Below are 20,807 nucleotides of genomic sequence, written 5' to 3'. Positions count from 1 at the left end.
CCGTAGTACGCCACTGCGTCTGACCTCTGTGATTGCCAACAAGGGTTTTTCCACCAAGTACTAAGTCAAAGGGGTCAAATTCTTCTTTCACTCATTGACATGCAAATCAATTTCTAACTTTTTTGGCATGCATTTTTCTGGATTATGTTTTTTTGTTATTCTGTCTCTCACTGTTAAAATACACCTACCAATTAAAATTATAGACTGATTATTTCTTTGTCAGTGGGCAAACGTTCAAAATCCGCAGGGAATCAAATTCGTTTTCCCTTCACTGTATATGAGTGTGATTACACATCATTGAGCACAGCAGAGGTGGAATCAGGCAATTAATACTTGAAACTGGGGAAAAGACAATGAGAGTAAAGCATTGGTTCCACAGATGGGCCCTTGGGAATACAATAAGAAAGTAATGAGATCATCTGGGTTGTACTAAGTGTGATGGTGAGGATGAGGTTAGTTGGGGTCAATAAAGACATTTGTTCTAAGGTCTAATGCCATTTCCTAAACCACCAATTAGTCATCACTTTCTATATCAGCAGAAGGATAAAAATAATTATGAATCTTGCTTAGAAATGTAAAATGTAACAAGCGTTAGATGTGTATGGTAATCACCACTCTAGGAATTATAGATATTAATTATTGTATATGCTCAATGATTTGTTGAATAAACATGGTTATAGTTTCGCTGGCGACATGTTTTTTCACAATTTGTGCTTAGCTTTTTACACGCAACACAACTTTAGTACCTTGAGTGTACAAACAGGAAGACATTTTCATTGGGCAGTAAAATCCAAACAAACTGTTGCTCTTGGCATTGTGAATGCATTTTTTTTTTTATCTGTTGCTAACTATATTTTACCGCTTTCCCAGCTGTTAAGTTTATATGTAGCTTTATTGAATAAAACCATACTGATAGATATGGTTTATAGAAGGTGTGTCCTCATGTGTGTATTGTGTATCACTTTACTAAATCAAGATTGTTCCAAGCATTGCACACTATTCACTAGTGAAGTTTTGTTTTGTGGTAGGTATCTTTACCAGCCATATCACGGTCAGAAATTATCTTGAATAGCAAATAAGTATGAGATTTCTTAGTAAGAAGACCAAATGGACAAACGTATATTATCTGCTGTCACAGCCTATGTTATCTACATTTAGACAATATCCTATAAATCATGCATGGTCATTATCTATGTACATTTTAATCGCTTTCAAGTTTCAAGGTAAACTGAATTTCTTAACTTCTGCAGTGTGAAGATACAAGAGACAGAAATGATATTTACTTAAGAAGACCTTGTGCACATGTTTGGTAAAATGTTAAACACCGCACTGTCTAGATAAGCATTGCATGAAGCCGTTACATCATTTCTCTTGAAGTTGTGGTATTTCTACTGCTAGGAATAATAGAATGTGTTTCATTTTGTAACAAGACTTTTGGTTGCTAATGGAGACTGGCATTCTCTGGCCATCAGTCACTGGCACACATTACAGAGTGGTCTGACAGAATAGTAGGATTTTCAAGCCCTGTAATTTATTATCAATGGAAAGCAGAAATCTGTGTTCAGAATGTAGTTCAGGGTCTTTTGCCAATTAACCTTCTGTGAACACGCTGTGCCTTTTTCTTATATATCAATTAGCTTACAATAAAACAAGGGGATCACATTAACGAACAGCAATCACTACAAGGACTCCAGTAATTAAAGCAGACTGAAACAGTAAATAAGAACGGATTTCTCCTGAGTATGACATTTTCTAAATTACATAGGATAAGCATTTATATGAATTTCTATCTTATATGTAATGTCTTATGTTGATGTTTTACACCTTTTTCCAGTGACTATGCCAGAAGCATCATATGAAATCTATATTTTCTGCACAAAAAGTAACACTTAAAGACATAACTAGGCATTGAAAGGTGTAAGACTGTTTTCTGATGGATCAATATATATATATATATATATATATATATATATATATATATATATATATATATATATATATATATTAGCACTCTCAGGACTTGATGATTTGGTATTCTGGAATGCAGTTTTTTTTCCCCTCATTCTAAATATAATAAATATACATTATATCTCCATATATTATATACACATATATACACACAGACACTGTCCATTAATTAATGTGAGCAGTTTCTTTGTATTTTTTTTATCAGGGAGTAACATACCCACTCATGGCCACATTTATTCGATCCCAATAAGAGATTAGGGATCATCCATGTGATGCCAATGATACACACACATTTATCCATATGAAAGCAATGCGAGTCAGCAGATTGGCTGCACTTATAAATGCTATACTGCATGTAATGTTACACTGTATGCCCACAAATTTAACTTACGTATATGCTTCAAATTCACCATTGTTTATAGCTTCAATTAACTGTTCAGTAACTTTGATAATTTCCTGTTTGCGAGCTAAAATGTAAAAGGAACATGTTTTAGTAGGAACACTGAAATACAGTTTAACACAATACACATTCTGTAAAACAATGATCCATTTGCAAGTTACTTCTCTTGCGCTTTTTATTTAGTCTCTACACGTATTCACAACGGTATTGTAAATAGAAATTTATATACACTTAATTAATTTAACTTATATAGCCACATCTGACTGCCATTTTGGGGTCAAGAAGGATTTTTTCCCCCTAGTTTGTTGCAAAATCGGAAGTGTTACAAACATGTTTTTTTTTTGATGAACAGCAAAAATGGATGTGAGGAAGGCTGAACGTGATGGACACATGTCTCTCTTCAGCCAATGTAACAAGAATGTAATTGTGACAAATACTAATTGCAACTTAACAGTATGACACAGAATGTTCTTTGCAGGAAGCATACAGAAATAACATTGCTGACAGATCAGTGGACACCAACTGCTGTTGGATTTTCATCTCCTATAACCCTCAGCTGAGAGTCATGTGAGCTGTAGTCCAGCAATATTTGACCAGCTGCTGCTGTTCACTAGAGTGTTGGAGTTTGCTCTGAATTGCACTCTGTCACTCTGAGAGTGTGGGCTCAGCGAACAATCCTGCTTGTTGTTTGCAAGGATTCATGTGCATCTGGAAACGATTATCTCCCGACTTCCTAAAATTAATAGAACAACTCACACAATGGTATTACTACACAGTAACAACTAACATTAGTCGCTCACGTTCATCTCAGTTCATCTGGATTGTTGGCAACAGTTTATCACTGGCCTGGAATCTCATACTAACCATAATTAATGCAGGAGAAACAACTCTTAAGTAGCTTACAGAAAGCCTTGCTGGCTTGTTTATGAAGGTTACATATTCCAAAAAACAAGTAGAGATACAGATGGGCTAGCTGAAAGGATATATATAACATATTCCAGCATCACTGAGAAAACTAAATGTAAACGTAATTAAACATATTTTAACTTAAACTGCTATAACAGTAATTATAGTCACATAGGATAATTAAATAATAAACTGCTGGAATAACTGGAATGCATAGCTGTGTTTAACACAAATCTGGTGCAGCAAACTCTACATTTTCTTTTTAATGATGGCCAGCCAAATAACTCCTTGAACTTGGTGGCAGGTTCTTTTTTTTGACTCATGGTTAGTTCAAACCTTATAGAGCAAGGGAGTGCATGGGGGTTGCAGAGCATTACATTGAAATTTGGTCAAATATTTTAAAGCTCTTAAACTAAAATGTGAGATTCCCTGGCACCGAAATCCAAACCCCACCATGGCTAAGGGCACCACAATAAAAATTTCACACTTACTATATACACCGGCCCAACAATTTTGTCAGGATCATCCTAAATTTGTGGTCCTGTCCCATTGTCCAGATTCTGTTCTCTGGTGTCATGGGTACTGCCCTTGCTTGGGCAGCTCAGCACACACACATCAGTAGCTGCGCTTGTGCTGTGATTGGGCACTAGGACCGTGCAGAGAGCGCTTCAGCAGTGCTCTCTGCATAGTCCTGTAGGCTGGTGTCTGGCACACTGTCAGCACCCACACAGAGCAAGTATAGGCACACTGCAAAATAAACAACAAAATGCTAACATAATAACCATATTATGCTTACCGCTTTGTTTCTCTGGAAACACAGACAGGAGATATGGTGGAGTTTGGGATCATAAGCACCACAACTACATGTGTATTAGTCAATTTAAAGCAGTTTACCCAGCACAGGGTTACCCAGGCACTAAAGCATAGTTATACCTGATGTGGACTTCTATCCAGATGGAGTTCTGATAAATCATGAATTACAGTAAAGACAATAGGGAATATTATACATATCTCAAAACATCTACCACGATACTATAAATTAGCCTATATAGCAAGTCTATTGCCATGAATTTTTAGCAGAATATTATTTGCCTGCCACAAACACCTTAAGCCATGTCGGTAACAAATGCCAAGGCTTAATTATCTACTAATCAGAAACCTATAACATTCTGTGCGTATAACACAAGTAACACAGATCTTTTGACCAGTGCAGATTATTTAATTATGGTTGTAACTTATGTTACATTCAAGAAAAACATATTAATGAATAAATGATAATCTAATATTAGAGATAACACAGAATGGAAAAAACTATTGTATTGTAAGTTAAAGGGACACTAATCACCAGGGCTTAATGTTGTGGTTTTGGTGTAAAGGCAATGTTCACATTGTACTGTGAACGCACAACTAGTAGCTGTAACTCTCTCAGGCACTAGAGGTGCTTCCTTCTTACAGTGACACAATGTTTGCAGGACTGACATTCAGCATCCCTATGCTCAGCATAGAGACAGATATGCTGACTGGCATAGAGATCGCTTTTTATGCTCGTTAGGCCACTCGGTTCTATTCTTTTGAGAAGCATTAGACTGGGTGGTCTCCATGGAAAGGAGAGCGATGGCTGCCGCGAGAATTAAAAGGGGAGTAATTCTTTATTTTACTTATAAATTTTGGGTGTAAAAGTTTCCCCTAATGGTTAATGCATTATCTAGATAATGGATTCAAAAGGGCAAAATAAGTAAATTAAGAAAATATATATATATATTAGCATAAAAGTTCCCAGTCTAATCACTTTTTAGTTTGTTTGCCCTCTTCAGAAAGCAGACTCCTCCTTAACCAGGGAGAGACTTACAGTCAGGATAATCTCATTTGTATCAATGGGGTCTATTCTTATCCCATAAACACCTATCAATCTGGCAATTATAAATTGAGTTGTTTAAACCCAAAGGGCAATTACACTCATCACATAGGATGACTGGAACTGTTCTAAAATCCGATAGCAGCCACACTGTGGCAGTTATACACTCATGCATAGCCCAGTTTAATGAACTAGGCTGGGTGCAAGAAATGGCAGACGTGAGATCGGCTGCTCGACTCTGCCTCGTGGAATGCTGCATGCACAGCCTTATGCCTCCCAATGCCTAAAATATTTTGTGATTGATTTTTGATTGCTATTGGGGATGGCATCTATATGGGTTATGACACTTGATAAAGCAGACTTGGGAAAGGCTCACTTACAAAAGACAAAAAGGAAACACTTGAAACATGCATTGTGCAGGAATGGCGTTGCCTTAGTGACCAAAATTCATACATAGTATAGATTAAGTTAGCACACACATGAACATTGCTTTTTTTTATCGTATAAGGATACTTAAAATCACCTATCTACGCAAATATGGGGATTCATTTCCACCATATGGCCATATTGTGTTAAGCCAACCACTACTTCACAGTTCCCCAATATCAGTGGGTAATAAACTAATTAAAAAATGTGGGAGACTAATTAAATAGTACTAGTGCTAAATATGTTAAAGTCTAATTAATCTATTGTAAGAGCATTGTGAGTATATATAATGCAAAATTCATGTGATAAAAGCAATTAAAAACCTCACCGATATTGGGGTACAGTGAAGTAGTGGTGGGTAGGAACAAATTTGGGACAGGATCTGAAATTCAGGACTGTGCTTCTGAAATCAGGAAGGTTGGAAGACCTGAAACCTGGGTCAGAGAGGAAGCTAGGACCCAGGGCAGCAGGACAGGCGGACCTGTAAGGCAGGTCGCTCCTCCCGCAAGCAGGCTGTGTGGAGCGTTGCCGTGCACTACCATGGCAATGCTCAACACAGGTGGGCATGGAGGGTGAGTTGATTTGGGGGTGCAAAGGGCCACTCGACTGGATTTGCCCCCCAGGCCTGAGGCTGCCAGCCCTCCCCTGGTGACAGGGGCCAGAGTGAGGGGGTGACAGGGGCCAGAGTGAGGGGGTGACAGGGGCCAGAGTGAGGGGGTGACAAGGGCCTAGGTGAGGGGGTGACAGGGGCCTAGGTGAGGGGGTGACAGGGGGCCAAGTGAGGGGGTGATTGGTGGCAGTGGGAGGGAAGGTGTACAAATACCTTTTGGTTCCCTTGTGGTCCAGTGGGCTTCCTATCCGGTCTGCAGCTCCGCTGGGTGTGGGCTGCTTGGGCTGGAGGTCGCTAGACACTTTACAGTCTGCAGCTCACACCCGGCGGAGCTGCTGACTGTAGGCGCTCTCCTCCCAGGGCAGACTGCTTGGAGGGGCCTCACACCCGGCAGCATAACGGGTAAGCTGCTGGGTCCCCTCCCGATGTCGGGACCTCTGTCATGGACCGAAGACCCGACATGTCAGTCTGCCTTATGGTGATTTAGGCGGTCACTAGTAGCCACTAGAGGAGGAGTTAACACTCCACAGAAACTGCAATTATTCTCAGAAACTGTTATAATTACCACTGTAGGGTTAAGGGACATGGGACAATGCAGCCAGACCATCTCAATGAGCTGAAGAGGTCTGGGTATCAACAGTGTCCTTTTAAGTGATATGAAATATATTACAAATATTTTTTAAAAAACCTACAATAAACCTAAATGCTTAATAGTGATGTGATCATTCATTTCCCCAAGCTAAACAATGAAAGGAAATCTTGATTGAACCATTATTGTCCTTACTTCCTTCTGTGTTAAGGGCATGCATGTGTTTTAATACAATATCACGTTTAGTCAAAGAATAAAGAAAGAATTAAAGAGAATAGTGGAACCTAAAGTAGAGAAAACTATTAATAATGGTGGCTTAAAGATTTTGTTGAAGTTATCATGGAGGGAAGTTTTACATTATTATACTCCCTTAATGAACATTTTAGTTCGTGTTAAAATTAAACTTTGTGATATTTGTGATGTGTTGACATTGCTATGTACACAAGGCAAAAAATGGTAGAATAAATAAATGAATATAAATTGTGCTATTCAAGAATCCGGTTAAGTTTTAATTTCTAAAAAAAATTAAGTAAAATAAAAAAATCTTACTAATATAGAGCAGAAATATATTTTCCAAAATATACATAAAACCAGGGATGGTTTGTGAGCTCCAGATTAACTTTATTTATTGTTAAAGGACAATAGAGTCACCAAAACAGCTTTATAAAGCTTAATGAAGCAGTTTTTGTGTATAGATTGTTGGGTGCAATGCTGCTGCCGATCCCATGTGTTCCCTATTAAGGGTTATTAAGCATGTAGTGATGTATATAAAAAATACCCCTTTCTGTCTCATTGGAGATATTTTTGCCAGAAGCTCAAGGAGGCAAGGCAAATGGTTAGAGTAGGACCCACCTAAGAGGTCTGCTTTGATGTGGCAGGTGTATAGATTGTGCCTCTGAAGTTTCACTGATTAATTCACTACCATTTAGGCGTTAAATCACTATTAAATCACTATTGTTTCTGTCTTTGCAGCCCTAGCCACTCCTCCCCTGGCTGTGACTGACACCGCCTGCATGAAAAAATTGTTTCATTTTCAATCAGATGTAACTCACTTTAAAAGATATGATCTCCTGCTCTGTAAATTGAACTTTAATTACATACAGGGGGCTCCTACAGAGTCTAGCAAGCTATTAACAGTGCAGGATAAGAAACTCTCTATTAAATAGAATTTGCAATAAAGGAAGTGTAAACATTAGATGTCTCTTTACAGGAAGTATTTAGGAAGGTTGTGTAAGTCACATATATGGAGGTATAGGGCTGCATAAACAAAGTGTTTTAACTCCTAAATAGCAGAGAATTAAGCAGTGCGACTGCAGGGACATAAACTATACAAAAGAACTGCTTCACTAAGAAGGTTATTTTTTGTTACTATAGTATTCCTTTAATTCTGAGTGCTGTATTTACGAGAGTGGCATGAGAGTCCGCGTTTAAGCTGAAGAGGTGTCCCAAATTTGCAGTTAGTTGAATGTGACTTCCTGATTCTGGCAAGGTAAATCGCTGTGCAGTCTACAAATTTACAGTCTTGTATGGCCAGGCGGCATTTCTAATACTGTGTGTGTATTTTTGTCACCCATAAACCATTGTCTCAGAATACTAAATCTCAATTATGTCTAATGATTTTTCCATACAGTACTGACCTATTCTGCAGTAATGTCTCCAATCACACAAAAATAATTGTGCAAACACATGACAAAATTTAATAAAAGATAGACAAACGCCTATCCCATTACTGTATAATGAGCTCAGCTTATGCACCAGTGTGATACATGGCAGTCCTGGCCAACAAAACATACATCCAAACAAGGCTCTGTCTGTGCTGTTTATAGGATCTGTAAAATTACATTTATCTGGTTTAAAAAAAAAAAAAAAAAATCACATCTATTTTCCCCCTAACTTTAAAGTACCGTTGAATTATTTTAACACTACAGAAACAGTTCTATTATTATGTGGGTAAGGTGAGACTGAAGGTAAATTTACATGTATGCACAGTGGCATAGCTACCACGGTCACAATGGTCGCAGTTGAGATTGGGCCTGTCACTCCAGGGGGCCCACCTGCAGCTGCAACCTCTGCGATCGTGGGCCACCAATATACCTTCACAGCCATTGCACAGCTGCAACGGCCCAGGTACCTTGGTTGCCAGCAGGAGGGTAGCACTGTGCTGCTCCCCTCCTGCCCCTGTATGTAGCATGGCCCATTGGTCTGAGAGGAAATGGAAATGAGAGGCAATTCTTATCAGACGGGTACCGCTAACAGGTACAAGAGGGGAGGGAGGAGATACGTGGAGGGGATGTTAGGGAGGAGGGAATGGGACACCTTGATGGGCTGGGGAGGGGTATGGAATACATGGAGGGGCTGCAGGGAGGGAATGGGGGGGGATGAGACACATGGAGAGGCTGGGGGCAAGGGAATGAGACACATGGAGGGGATGTGGGGGAGAATGAGACACACCGGGGCCCAGTGGTTTCTAGTTAAGCCTCTGTGTAATTAGTCATGTTCTTAGACCATTTGTTGCAATTATGTTATAATGCCTGATGATATTTAAGTACCACATGTCATATTGTGCAGTATAGGTTCCTCTAAATGATTGACTTACACTGCACAGTTGAAGACATGGACTGGGAGGGCTCAGACTCATTGGAGTGACACTTTGCGTTAGTGTTTTTTGTGCACTTTGCTGTTGAATTGATGGAAAGAAACACAACATATGAACAAACAAAAATGAAGATGTAGAAGGTGACCAGAATCTTCAGCAATAGCTGGCAGCAGGAACGACCACTAGGGCACTGAAAGGATGGCAACCAGCATGATGATGAGGAGGAAGAAACAGAAGAGAAGAAGGAGGAGAAGGAGTAGCAGGAATACTGATGAGCAGAAAAGCAGCTCCTCGTACTACACTCCTCTGTGAAGACTGTACTTTGGGCATGCAAGAACAATAAAGGAAAAGAAGAACAAAACATATTAAGGAAACAGAAAACAGCATGCAACACAACATAAAGATAAAGGTGCAGAACTGGTGTAGAGGTGTTAGGAAGGTCTAGTCTCCAATATATACTGCACACCTGTTCAGATGCCTGTGCCAGCTCTTTTCATACATTCACATATCATAGGGATATTATTTGTGAATGCTAGAAGCACGGCTGCTATCCAGAGACACACAAAGCACTACTTGAGAGGTTATAATTGTATTTTTTATTTGGGGGGGGGGGGTAGGGGGGTTTGATTTAAATCAAACATCCTTGCTTTTAACCGGGTCCTTCATTCAGATGCAATATCATATAATAGTAATTAATGTGTAACACTGGTACCCCAAAGATTTGTCAGTTACATCCCCCATGATTCTTAGCCAGAATATAGTCAAAAGCTTGGGAGAAAATGTGCTAATGTTTTTTAAATATGGCTCCGTAAGCGTGTGTGAACTACATTTGGCATGCTTTGTGAGTGCCTGTTAATTCACAATATACAGATGTGTGTAAATCTGTGTGAAAGGACTTTGTTAACACTATGTTGTTTAACCCCTTAAGGACAAATGACATATCTGACATGTCATGATTCCCTTTTATTCCAGAAGTTTGGTCCTTAAGGGGTTAAAAATGTGGCTTGTGTGCATTAAGGAGCTACGGAAGCCCATATATTTTAAAGGGACACTATAGTCACCAGAATAACTACAGCTTAATGTAGTTGTTTTGGTGAGTATAATAGTTCCCTTCAGGCTCTTTTCATGTAAACAATGCCTTTTCAGAGAAAAGGCAGTGTTTACATTGCCTCTAGGGACACCTCCAATTGGCCACTCTTTAGATGGCCACTGGAGGTGCTTCCTGGGTCAGTGCTGCCAAAAAAGCAGCACTGACTTTCAGCGTTCCCATGCTCTGCATGGAGACGCTGAATTTCTTTAAAGAGATGCATTGATTCAATGCATCTCTATGAGGAGGTCCTGATTGGCCAAAACTGCATTTTTGCCCTGCCCTGTGCTGCTTTTAGCCATTCCAATGCTTTCCCTATGGAAGAGATTTGGTCACTCTTAAACAGGACAATGGTTTCTAACGGAAGTGGAGGTTGGAGGTTTTACCATGCAATGGGGCACGATGAAAGAATGAAGTTAGAAAGGGAGAGCAAATTACAGCATGCAGTACATACAGAAAAGTACAACAATCAAAAGTAGTACTGGGCCATATCTCTCAAGGGCAAAGTGCTACATGCTGGGAGATTGCCCAAGAATAGGTCCTGTTTTTTTTTTCCTTGACAAAGATAACACTTTGCCCAGCATTGTATAATGATACAAAATCATGAGAGTATGGAGGGATTTCAGTATATGTGTGTGGGTAAAGTGGAGGATATAAAAGGTTATACATTTACGAATGATGTTTAATGACACAGAATATGCATTATGTTCAAAAATTAAATATTGAGATTGAAACAATTTTTATTTATTCAACGTATGCAAAACAGACAAAAATAAATTGTGCTCTTATTTCTTTTGATATACATGTTGAATATATATATATATATATATTTATATACACATCTACATACACACACACACATCTACACACACACACACACAAGGTCTGTCTGGAAAGTATCCAGCCATGTAATATGAAAAATAGAGACATTTATTGAAGAAAATACAAGAGGCGAAAGAAATAGAATAATGACGCTTCAGTCCCATTTTATTCCACTCTCCTTGTCTGCCAGGTTACATCGATGTAGATCAAACCATTCTCGTTATACTAACAATGGCTGGACTTTTTCCAAATAGACCTGTATATATTTTTTACAAGCACATTTTTCATTTGTTTTTCTTTTAGAACCCTAAATCACAGTTTCAAATCTTTATTTCTGTATATAAACAAATACATACACATATACACAGTCGAAGAGTAGGCCCGCTGGGGAGATCAAAGCTCTCCCTTGTGTGCCACTACCGGCTGGAGAGGAAGCCCAGGAGACTCTGTTTGCACTTCCGCTGGGCCCCTTCTCTCTCATAAGCCCAGCCTGAGTGTTGCCGTGATTTACCATGACAATGGTAAATGCTGCACAATGCCAATGACATTTAACAAAAAGACAGGCATCGTTAAACAACTAAAAAGTAGTTGGACTAGTGAGCCTATGAGATACTAGAGAGAGGAGAGTAAAAGAGAAAAGTAAAAGAGGACACAATGGGTAGTTACACTCAAGGTGACACCCACCTCCAAAAATTAAACCATCAGGAGTCCCTGTGGAGCTAAGGCTTCAATCCAGATGTCCCAAATTTTCAGAAAGTTATAAGTGGCATCATTGAAAGCCACTGTAATTTATTCATTCTGCTCAAGTACCAGATCTGAGCATCAATCTGGACCTGCGTAGGTGGGTCTGCCTTCCAGGTTTTGGAAAGACACATTCTCAAGGCTGCACAGATTCTTTATATAAGCTGGTGCACAGCTCAGAAAAGTTACAAATCTCAATACTCCCTGTTCAAATGGGAAACCCATGAGCCTTAGTGTAGGGCTTTGCTAAGACATCGAGAACATTTGGTTAACTCTAGGGCAGGTCCACCATTCATGCAGATATGTACCCTCATCATCAGAGCCCCTAACTAAAGCAGGAATAAAAACTCTATGAAGTTTTAGAATGGCGTAAGCCTCTTCCACAGTGTAAGAAAACACCATGATGCAAAAGACCATTTTTCCCCCTTACCCAACACCAACTTCCTCAAGCCTCTCCCCTCCCCATGGCTACTTTTACCTAGCAAAGTGGACCCTTTTGCACATAGAAACAGTGAATTGGAGTAGATTGTGGGTGATGTCAGCTTGGATTTTGATATCGCCAGAGGAGAAGCTGGAGTCCTGGCACTGGAAATTGGGTAACTCATTTTTTTTATTTTTATTTTTTAAACTTAATTTTACTGAGCAAAAGGAGTTGGCAGTGATTACTTTGCTATAGCGGAAACAAAACAGCAATTGTAACTTCCAGGACTATAGGTCCTCTTTAAAGTATACAAAGCATTACTAGCACTATGTTGAATTTTTAATGGGATCAGAATAACTTTGGAGTGTGATAGTTCAAAGAAAAGTTTCCACAGGTGGGCAAACTCAATAGCTATGGCAAATCTAGAATTGAAATTATATTTTAAATAGTATGCCAACATCAACAGAAGTTTTTATTGCAGATCAGTGTAGAAGAACACATTTTTTTCTGGACAAAACACCAATGAGGTATTGTAGGAATGCTGCTATGAGGACAACAGGAACGGACTTCAGACACAACCTGTTCTACAAAATAACTCTTCAATGACTGAAAAAAACATTATCCATCAAATACACCATTCAAATTGACTTCAACTTTTGTTTAATAATGGACAGGTTGATATATTTCTTTAATATGGCACATCAAGTCACATCCATAAACAGTCTTTAGTATATAGATGCAACTTTAATATACTGGACAGAATGCGGTTTGTCACTGATTTGTAAAACGGTTATATATAAATTAGTCACATCAGACCTCAAAATCATCTTTATAGAATGTTTGAAAGACAAGGCATCTGAACAGAATAAAAAAATAAATAAATCACAGATAAACCCAAAATGTAGTATGTATATTAGGTCTATTTCATTTCATATTATTTGGTGCTCATTAGTTTAAAATAAAACGGTTCTAAATATATGAAATGAAATAACATTATCATTCTTTGACGCCTACTAGAAAAATTAACCATACCTTTTACATTCTAAATTAATTCTGTAACCATGATACTTTCTATTGAATTTATCTTAATAATGAATGCCTTTTATTCGGTACAGGCCTACCCACAGCAGTGAAAGGTCATGCCTTTGACTATCTGTGCTTTCATCTTACCTTTCACATCTTCATCTTCAATGGTGGTATTTGTACTCTCAGTCGATTCCTGTTGAGAAGTAAAAACACAATAATGAAGTAACGCCCATTGCCATCGCGCTGCTTTAATTGATGAAGAAACCGGCAATTATTTACAGTAAGAAACACGGAACCAAGACCTCAGTCACATTGAACACTACATATCTTATATGTGTTGTTTTTGAATCTCTGAAACATTAGAAACAGGATGGAAGAATGCTGGGTAAAGTACATTAGGACACATAAAAACATCCACAATAGGTAACTGCAATGCTGACATTTAGAACGGCAGTATGATGAACAAAATTCACAAAACAGAACTATAATAATGTCCTAGTTTTATTCCTCATTATCTAACAAATCATTAACATTTTATCATCTCAGTACCAGATGGCATGTTATGAAGTTTTAAAGGGAACACAGAATATGCATTATTTAGTATTTAGGGTTTTATTTGAGACATGAAACTGTGGAATGGAAGAAGAAAGGATATTTCTCTTCCTCACAACTGGTCGACAATAGTTTACCAAGAAATTAAATTATTTGCCAAAAATCTAATTTAATATTGTACATAAGCATATGGATTGCACTTTAATGATGCTTATAGTACGATGCAGGATTCATCTGAATATATTGAGGTCATTGTGAGTTTTCTGCCATGTTCAGCACGAAACACAGATTAGAAATAGTGAATCAAAGTCAGTTTTGCTAAGCTGATGTTTTCCAGCAAACTTGATTTCTAACATTTATATATATATATAAACAGCGGTCTGGAACTGCACTCTCGGTCCTTTTAAATTGAAAAATTTCTTTATTGCATCTAATCTAATTTGATGCAATAAAGAAATTTTTCAATTTAAAAGGACCGAGAGTGCAGTTCCAGACCGCTGTTTACATTTTCCACCCTTAAAAACGAGCACCCGGCAAGTAATAGTCTGTTACGGACTTTAAACACAATTTGAGCTTGAGTGCAAGGTATTTTTGTATTTATATATATAAAGAAGATCAGGACTTCATTTGAAGGGACACGTAAAATTTTGGACCAAATTGAATGTAGCAATGAGAGAAAGATTCATGAATCAAATCACAAATAGGTTATTTAGGAAAGCAGAAATTAACATAACAAATAAAATGAAATGTTGCTCTCTATTATACTGTTGCCAGGGTGGCTGTAGACCTGCATTCAAGCAACCCAATGAAGTGGTTATATTGCTAGTTGCTTATAAATATCTCCAGACTGCCAATATGGCAATATGTTCCCCTAATACATGCTTCACTGTTATTTTATATGACATGAGATTTTTATTTTAGGGTTAGTGTTATTGTAAGTGTTAAGGTTGTGAGGGGATTATTGGGTAGTGTAATGTGGGGGTTAATGTGTTAGTGATTGTGTGTTGGGGTAGAGCGTTAAAGGGAGTACGTTACCTAAGCCCAGAACGGTGAAATCATGTCCCAATGCTGCCTACATTTAATGGGAACTACAGTCCCAGCAGCAGTTATTTCATTTGACATCATTACAATGGCAATAGGTAATGCTTGGGAGTATAGTTCCCAATAACAGAGCATGACACCTAGTTTTCCAAAGATTTAGAGTCTCTAGATTGCACAGAGATGATCTGTGTATTATTAGCCATCCATTAAAAGGATAATTGGATGGATGACGTCATTGTCTGTGCAACATAGTCTTTTAAATCTTGATGTGTCCTTTTTACAATATAGTAAAAATAATCCGGCATCGGGGGCATTTAGAAAACGCAAAATGTGGAAACAGATTGATCAATATCTAGATTTTGCAACACAGTTCCTGATTTTGTTTAATACAGTCTGGTTTTCAGGTGCTACTAAAAGACAAATTCAGAATCAAAAGATTAATATTCAGGACTAGACTGTTCAAATGTGAAACTTAATTTTAAAAACTTGCCCACAAGCAGCACTCTTGGGATGCCTAAAAATAATGGAGGTAGGGACATACCATTGTCCCATCCTCCAATAGGAAATGGTACGGTCAATGGTAGTTGTCCTCCCCACATCACCCCCATTAACGTCCTCTTTTGGTGGCAGTGGATGCCTAGTCCATGTGGCATTACTAAGCTACAAACCCTAAAATTGCCATAATTTAAAGAAGTGAATGATCATATGGCATTTACTTTTATTTAACAGTTCTTAAAAATATAAAAATATATATATATTTTGTGGTGGCTACCTTGAGAGTTCTACATAGCTGCCGCATGCTTAATTATAACATTGCTAGAGGAGCCTCAGACAAATAGTATGCAAACTTGCCTGATAAATTTGGTGGTCTAAGATATATTGCAATACTAAAAAGTGTGCATTTCACTTTAAAGTTGCACATGCAGCAACACTTTACATATTATAAAGTCAGAAATAGGGGGCAGGGGGAGAGAGAGAATGAGTAGAACATTAGGCAACTACATTTGGAGACCAAATATATTGTACGTAGTATCACATTAAGACATCTTATAATTTAGAATTATGGCACAAAAGAACAATGTGGAAGAAAATACAACATAATTTGTTGTTACAGATGGGTTACAATTTAACAGACCATTGCAGGTGGGCAAACTGAGACAAATATCATACACAAAGGAAAAACTATTTTATCAATATGGAGACTACATGCCTATTCAATCCATCAACTGAACAAACCATAGGTAACAATGTACAATTACATATGGACTACAGGAAGAAACAAACAAATATAAAAAATATGATCTATACTCTAATCAGCACTGCACATAAAAATGCAGCAGTGTCAAAAACAAGAATGAACAAGAATGCCATGGCCAGAAACCTTCATTGAAATAATCTCACAAAAGAAATATTCATATATCAGGATAGGAGACATTTAAAATTCACATCAATTGATTGCTTACTATAACATGATATGTTGTATACATCTGGAACATGTAAGCCTTAATGGTGCAAATGTTCAGCACAATAGAACAGAACAGACAATGTTATATGGTTTGAGTGACGGTCATATAATGTAATAATTGTATTGTAAAGTCGACTGTCAAATGAATTCGGTCACCGAAAATGAACTTTTCTAGATTAGACAAGTATCTAGTTATATGTAAAATTATTCCATACTAATAATTCTAAATATATAGAAACAAATATTGCCTGGCATAATTACTCTATAGAACTACAGCACTGTGTTGAGCCTTTTGTGGCATGTTCTAAATATGTATTAAAATACATAATCTGAACTCATCCGACTTCTCACCATAGTCTCTTAAACTGCTGTGAGAGAATAGCTGGCTCAGGTGTAATAATAATGCAAATCATTTCAAGATGGTGAGATAAATATTTTTTAAATGTCACAGAAATTCTAAAAATACCAATAGACATATGGAGTTTACAAATGCAGAATGTGTCATTATTGCTTTATTATATGTTGCTTACAATGGAGGCAACAGAGTGTGTTTATGGAAGCCATGCAGAACACAAAATGTGCATGAAAAATCAATATTAAATATACCGTACCTTCATCAGTTGTATCCTATTGTCTATGTTTCTATCAGTCTGACCGCCAAATTCATTCTACATATTTACAGCCAAAGATTTAAAGAAACCTTCACACAACTGAGCACAGGGAGAATGGATAAGATTACACTAAACTGTGTCACTTCTTCAAATTAAACAGTGCCAATACTAAGATGAGATTGCAAAACTTGGCAGCTTTGTAAAATACTGTTTGGTGTTGACTTTCAAAATGTACAGTTTATTGCCCTTTGACTTTCTTAAATTTATTCATAAAATACTTGATAAAACTCCAGATGTCTTCATTTGCTTAATGCTAACAAAAACTACAGCAGACACTTCCATCACTTAGGATGATCAATGAGACATATGTTATGGTGTGTCTATGGTACCATACCAAGAGAGTTTCTCGTGTATGGCTATCCAATTATTAGTTTACAGCTAATCGAACAATTGGAAAAAAAAAATAGTCACATGGCAACACGAAGATAAGGTCTCAATTACTCATTCAATCATACTGTGGTGGAACTTCATCTGTAAGTTACCTTCTGATTGCTTCAACTAACAGTGTAAAGGGTAGGTAGCATGTTATCCATCTAACCTTGGCAATACAGACATTAGTGAATTTACCATGGTGTTCAGTCAGTCACATGAAAAAAAAAAATGTAGTTTACAAACATCTGCAGTGTAAAGATTAGACAATACATTGCTACTATATCCACCACTGTGATATATTGGAGATACAATAAATAAATAAACAAAACACTTACAGATACATTCATGTGTAATCTCCACACACAAAGTGGCTAAAAGGGGTTTAAAATTCTGGAAAGGAGATGCACCTCTGTTTAGAAGCTGCAGGATTTATATGGTGAACTTCACCAAAACTTTTTAAACTTTATTTAGCTGCAACTTTACTTTTTTATATAGCTTAGCTTTTTTTTTTTTTTATTTAATGTCACTTCAACCTTTTTTTCCTAAGGTGCAATGTTCTTTATCCCTCTCTCCCTCATTTAATGTAAAAAAGGTATACCTGAAATTCAGCGTATGTTAGGAGCCAGAAAGGGAAGGGAGTAACGAGGGCGTGTAGAAGGGACCATTTAAAAAGGAAAAAAAGATAACCTTCAGTTATAGAATGGTGGGACAGGCTTCATTGAAGGTCCCTTTCAGGCGCTTCCTGCAAAAGTTGATCCTCTGGATGTCTGTCACCAGCACACTGACAACATATGTCATTTGTGCACAACGTTAATATTAGCCAGCAAGGAACAGTCTTCCAAGGGAGTCACAAGTGCCAAGGGTGTAACTATCCCACGGCACACAAGTGTATATATCTCTGATTGTAATATAATGCTGCACATGCAGGCTCCTACCATCTAAATGGTGAAGTAGTCATGGTGGTTGAAGTAACCATTTAAGTTTTACTAAAATAAGTAAAAATTGTTGTTGTGGGTTTTTTTTTTTTTTTTAAGTAATTGAAGTTTGCTACTAAATATTTCTGTTCTTAAATGAAAGTTGTAACTTTCTTCCATTTAACTTTACAAGTTCATATTACTTAATATTCTGTAGGTATCTTTACCTTTAATGCAGTATATATGGAAATTGTGGAGATGTTCCCACATCCCCCCTGTTTATCCAGTGTGAATAGCCATTTTGTGTATTCTTGATCCAAAATCAGTTGTTATTTGACCCAAGATTACTTTCACATGAAGGTGTAGGTGGTCAATATCATGCCCACTCACTTGGATGATTAATCTTAGTGCTGTTGCTCACACTAAGACATCCAGTAATTACAATGAGTTTCTAAGAACCCCACATTCTCCCTCTTCAACGCATAACACTTGGGGTTAGTGAGAGAGAGGATGCTGCTGCACTTTTAAGCTTTTGTTTAGACAAATTGACGTGTTTGATATATGCCTACATTCCTACAATGTCCATATAGTTCACAGATTGGGTTAGAATGTACCAAACTATTCTGTAAAGAATATGCCTATTTGTGGCTGATCTCTAAATATGCAAAAAAATGTTCTGAACAGATGCCAAATTAACCCTTTGGGTCAAATGTGGAGATTATTCCTAAAGTTTGCAACTAAATATATCCAGATTCTTAGTATTTAAATTATCTCGTAGGCGTCAGATTTTTGCATGCAATACAATGTCACAGTATTTTTACAAAAAAATTATTGATATATCTATACTCTTGATTTATATTATCAATGATGTAATGTGGACATTTTATATTAGCTCAAAATAAACGTCCTATATTGTAAAAGATCACGGTCATGATTTAAGAAGCGCTACAGCATGTGCAATGAATGTTCCATAAGTTAATGTGGAAAATAAATATCAGTACACAAAACAAGCAACACAAAAGTTTACTTTAAACATAAAAAAAAAACAGAAAAAAATATATTTTCATGCAGAAAATTTATAAGTGTAGAAAAAAAAACATGAAACAAATGGCAAAAATGAAGAAGACTTAAACACGTAAAACATATTGTTTCTGCTTCTTCAGTTTTTTGGGGGAAAATGAATTCTGGGTGGCTATTCGTGTGGGGTCAAGCTGCAGAGTTTGATATTTTTGTCTGGGAGACATTCACTAAAAGTTAAGCAGTGTTGATAATCTTAAAATATCAAATGCTCTTTCAGTTTAGTGAATTCCCCCATCATTTTCTTGCAATGGATACATATTGTTACACGTGTTTGTTGATGAAATATGCGGATTGTAAAGCACGATGGATTTGATTCCTTCTGAATACCTTATTTCCATCAGCAGGGTTGTGGATAACTGTAGTTTGGGGCTCCTGAGTGAGAACAAGATAGAGAGAAAAACAGTACCTATTGGTAAGTACAATTGCAGACGTATGAGGGACAGCATTAAGAGCCAACGACATCCAAACTCCGATAATATGCAAGAGAACGTAAACGCCACCGACGTGTATATTAAAGATGGTCTCTGACTGGACAAGAAATGTCTGTGAAATGTTCACTATACCTAAAAAAGCAGCATGCAAAGACCTTATTCATGAACAATATGGAAATATTTAAGAAGTATAGAAGCCACCTAACCTCTTGCTAAATTTAGAGGGGTGAAGAAGGTTCATTGTAATGGAAGCTGAATTCTGAAATCTAAATAGATACCCATGAGGTGACAAAGCAAACTTTTGACACTCAAAAAAGCACATGATTGACTCGGCTTCCATGATTTCGATAATAGTTAAAAGAAATGTCATGCTTTAAATCTCTCTACATTCATGATTCTTTTCCTATTTATTTATAAAGTAAGAGGAGATAGATTCTTGTGCCGATCTACTCTGCTGCTAAACAAAAAAAATATGTTTGCAGAGACAGTGTTTTGGAAACAAAATGCCCACCGTTATGCAAGCCGATATACAATATAAAATATGTCAGTGCTTGATACTTTTCCCCCACCTTTTCATTAAAATATATGAAAGTTTTGAAAGTCCATATTTTATTTCACAAAAGCTAGCTATAGCGCAGACAATTTTTTAAAAAAGTATTAAAATGTCTGACTGTGCCATTCATTATGAAAGAATGAACTATGAATAAGGTCATTTTGTGGTTGCCTAGCAATACTTTTGCTAGATCCTCTTGATGTCCAAGCCTAAATTAAGGCAAAGGGAACATTGAATTATATTTGGATAAAGCAATGTCCATCAAAAGGAGAGCTAAGGGC

The 20,807-nt window shown here is 37.3% G+C and overlaps 1 protein-coding gene across 11 annotated transcripts in view; it reads right to left on the bottom strand.

Annotated features, from left to right (window-relative positions):
• The window catches only part of CAMK2D (calcium/calmodulin dependent protein kinase II delta), a 253,131-nt gene that overhangs the window by 11,590 nt on the left and 220,734 nt on the right, over positions 1-20,807 (bottom strand). For 7 of the 11 annotated variants that reach the window (XM_063458274.1, XM_063458277.1, XM_063458280.1 and 4 more), the window contains 3 exons: positions 19,870-19,914; positions 13,592-13,640; positions 2,360-2,435 (listed from right to left, as the gene is read on the bottom strand). In XM_063458274.1, coding sequence (XP_063314344.1) covers positions 2,360-2,435; positions 13,592-13,640; positions 19,870-19,914 — 170 coding nt within the window. The remainder of the gene's footprint in view (positions 1-2,359; positions 2,436-13,591; positions 13,641-19,869; positions 19,915-20,807) is intronic. The other 4 variants (XM_063458282.1, XM_063458284.1, XM_063458281.1 and 1 more) reach the window with 1 other exon arrangement.

Source organism: Pelobates fuscus, chromosome 6 (genome assembly GCF_036172605.1).
Source record: "Pelobates fuscus isolate aPelFus1 chromosome 6, aPelFus1.pri, whole genome shotgun sequence".
Lineage (NCBI taxonomy): Eukaryota > Metazoa > Chordata > Amphibia > Anura > Pelobatidae > Pelobates > Pelobates fuscus.
This window is presented reverse-complemented; position numbering and strand designations above follow the sequence as displayed.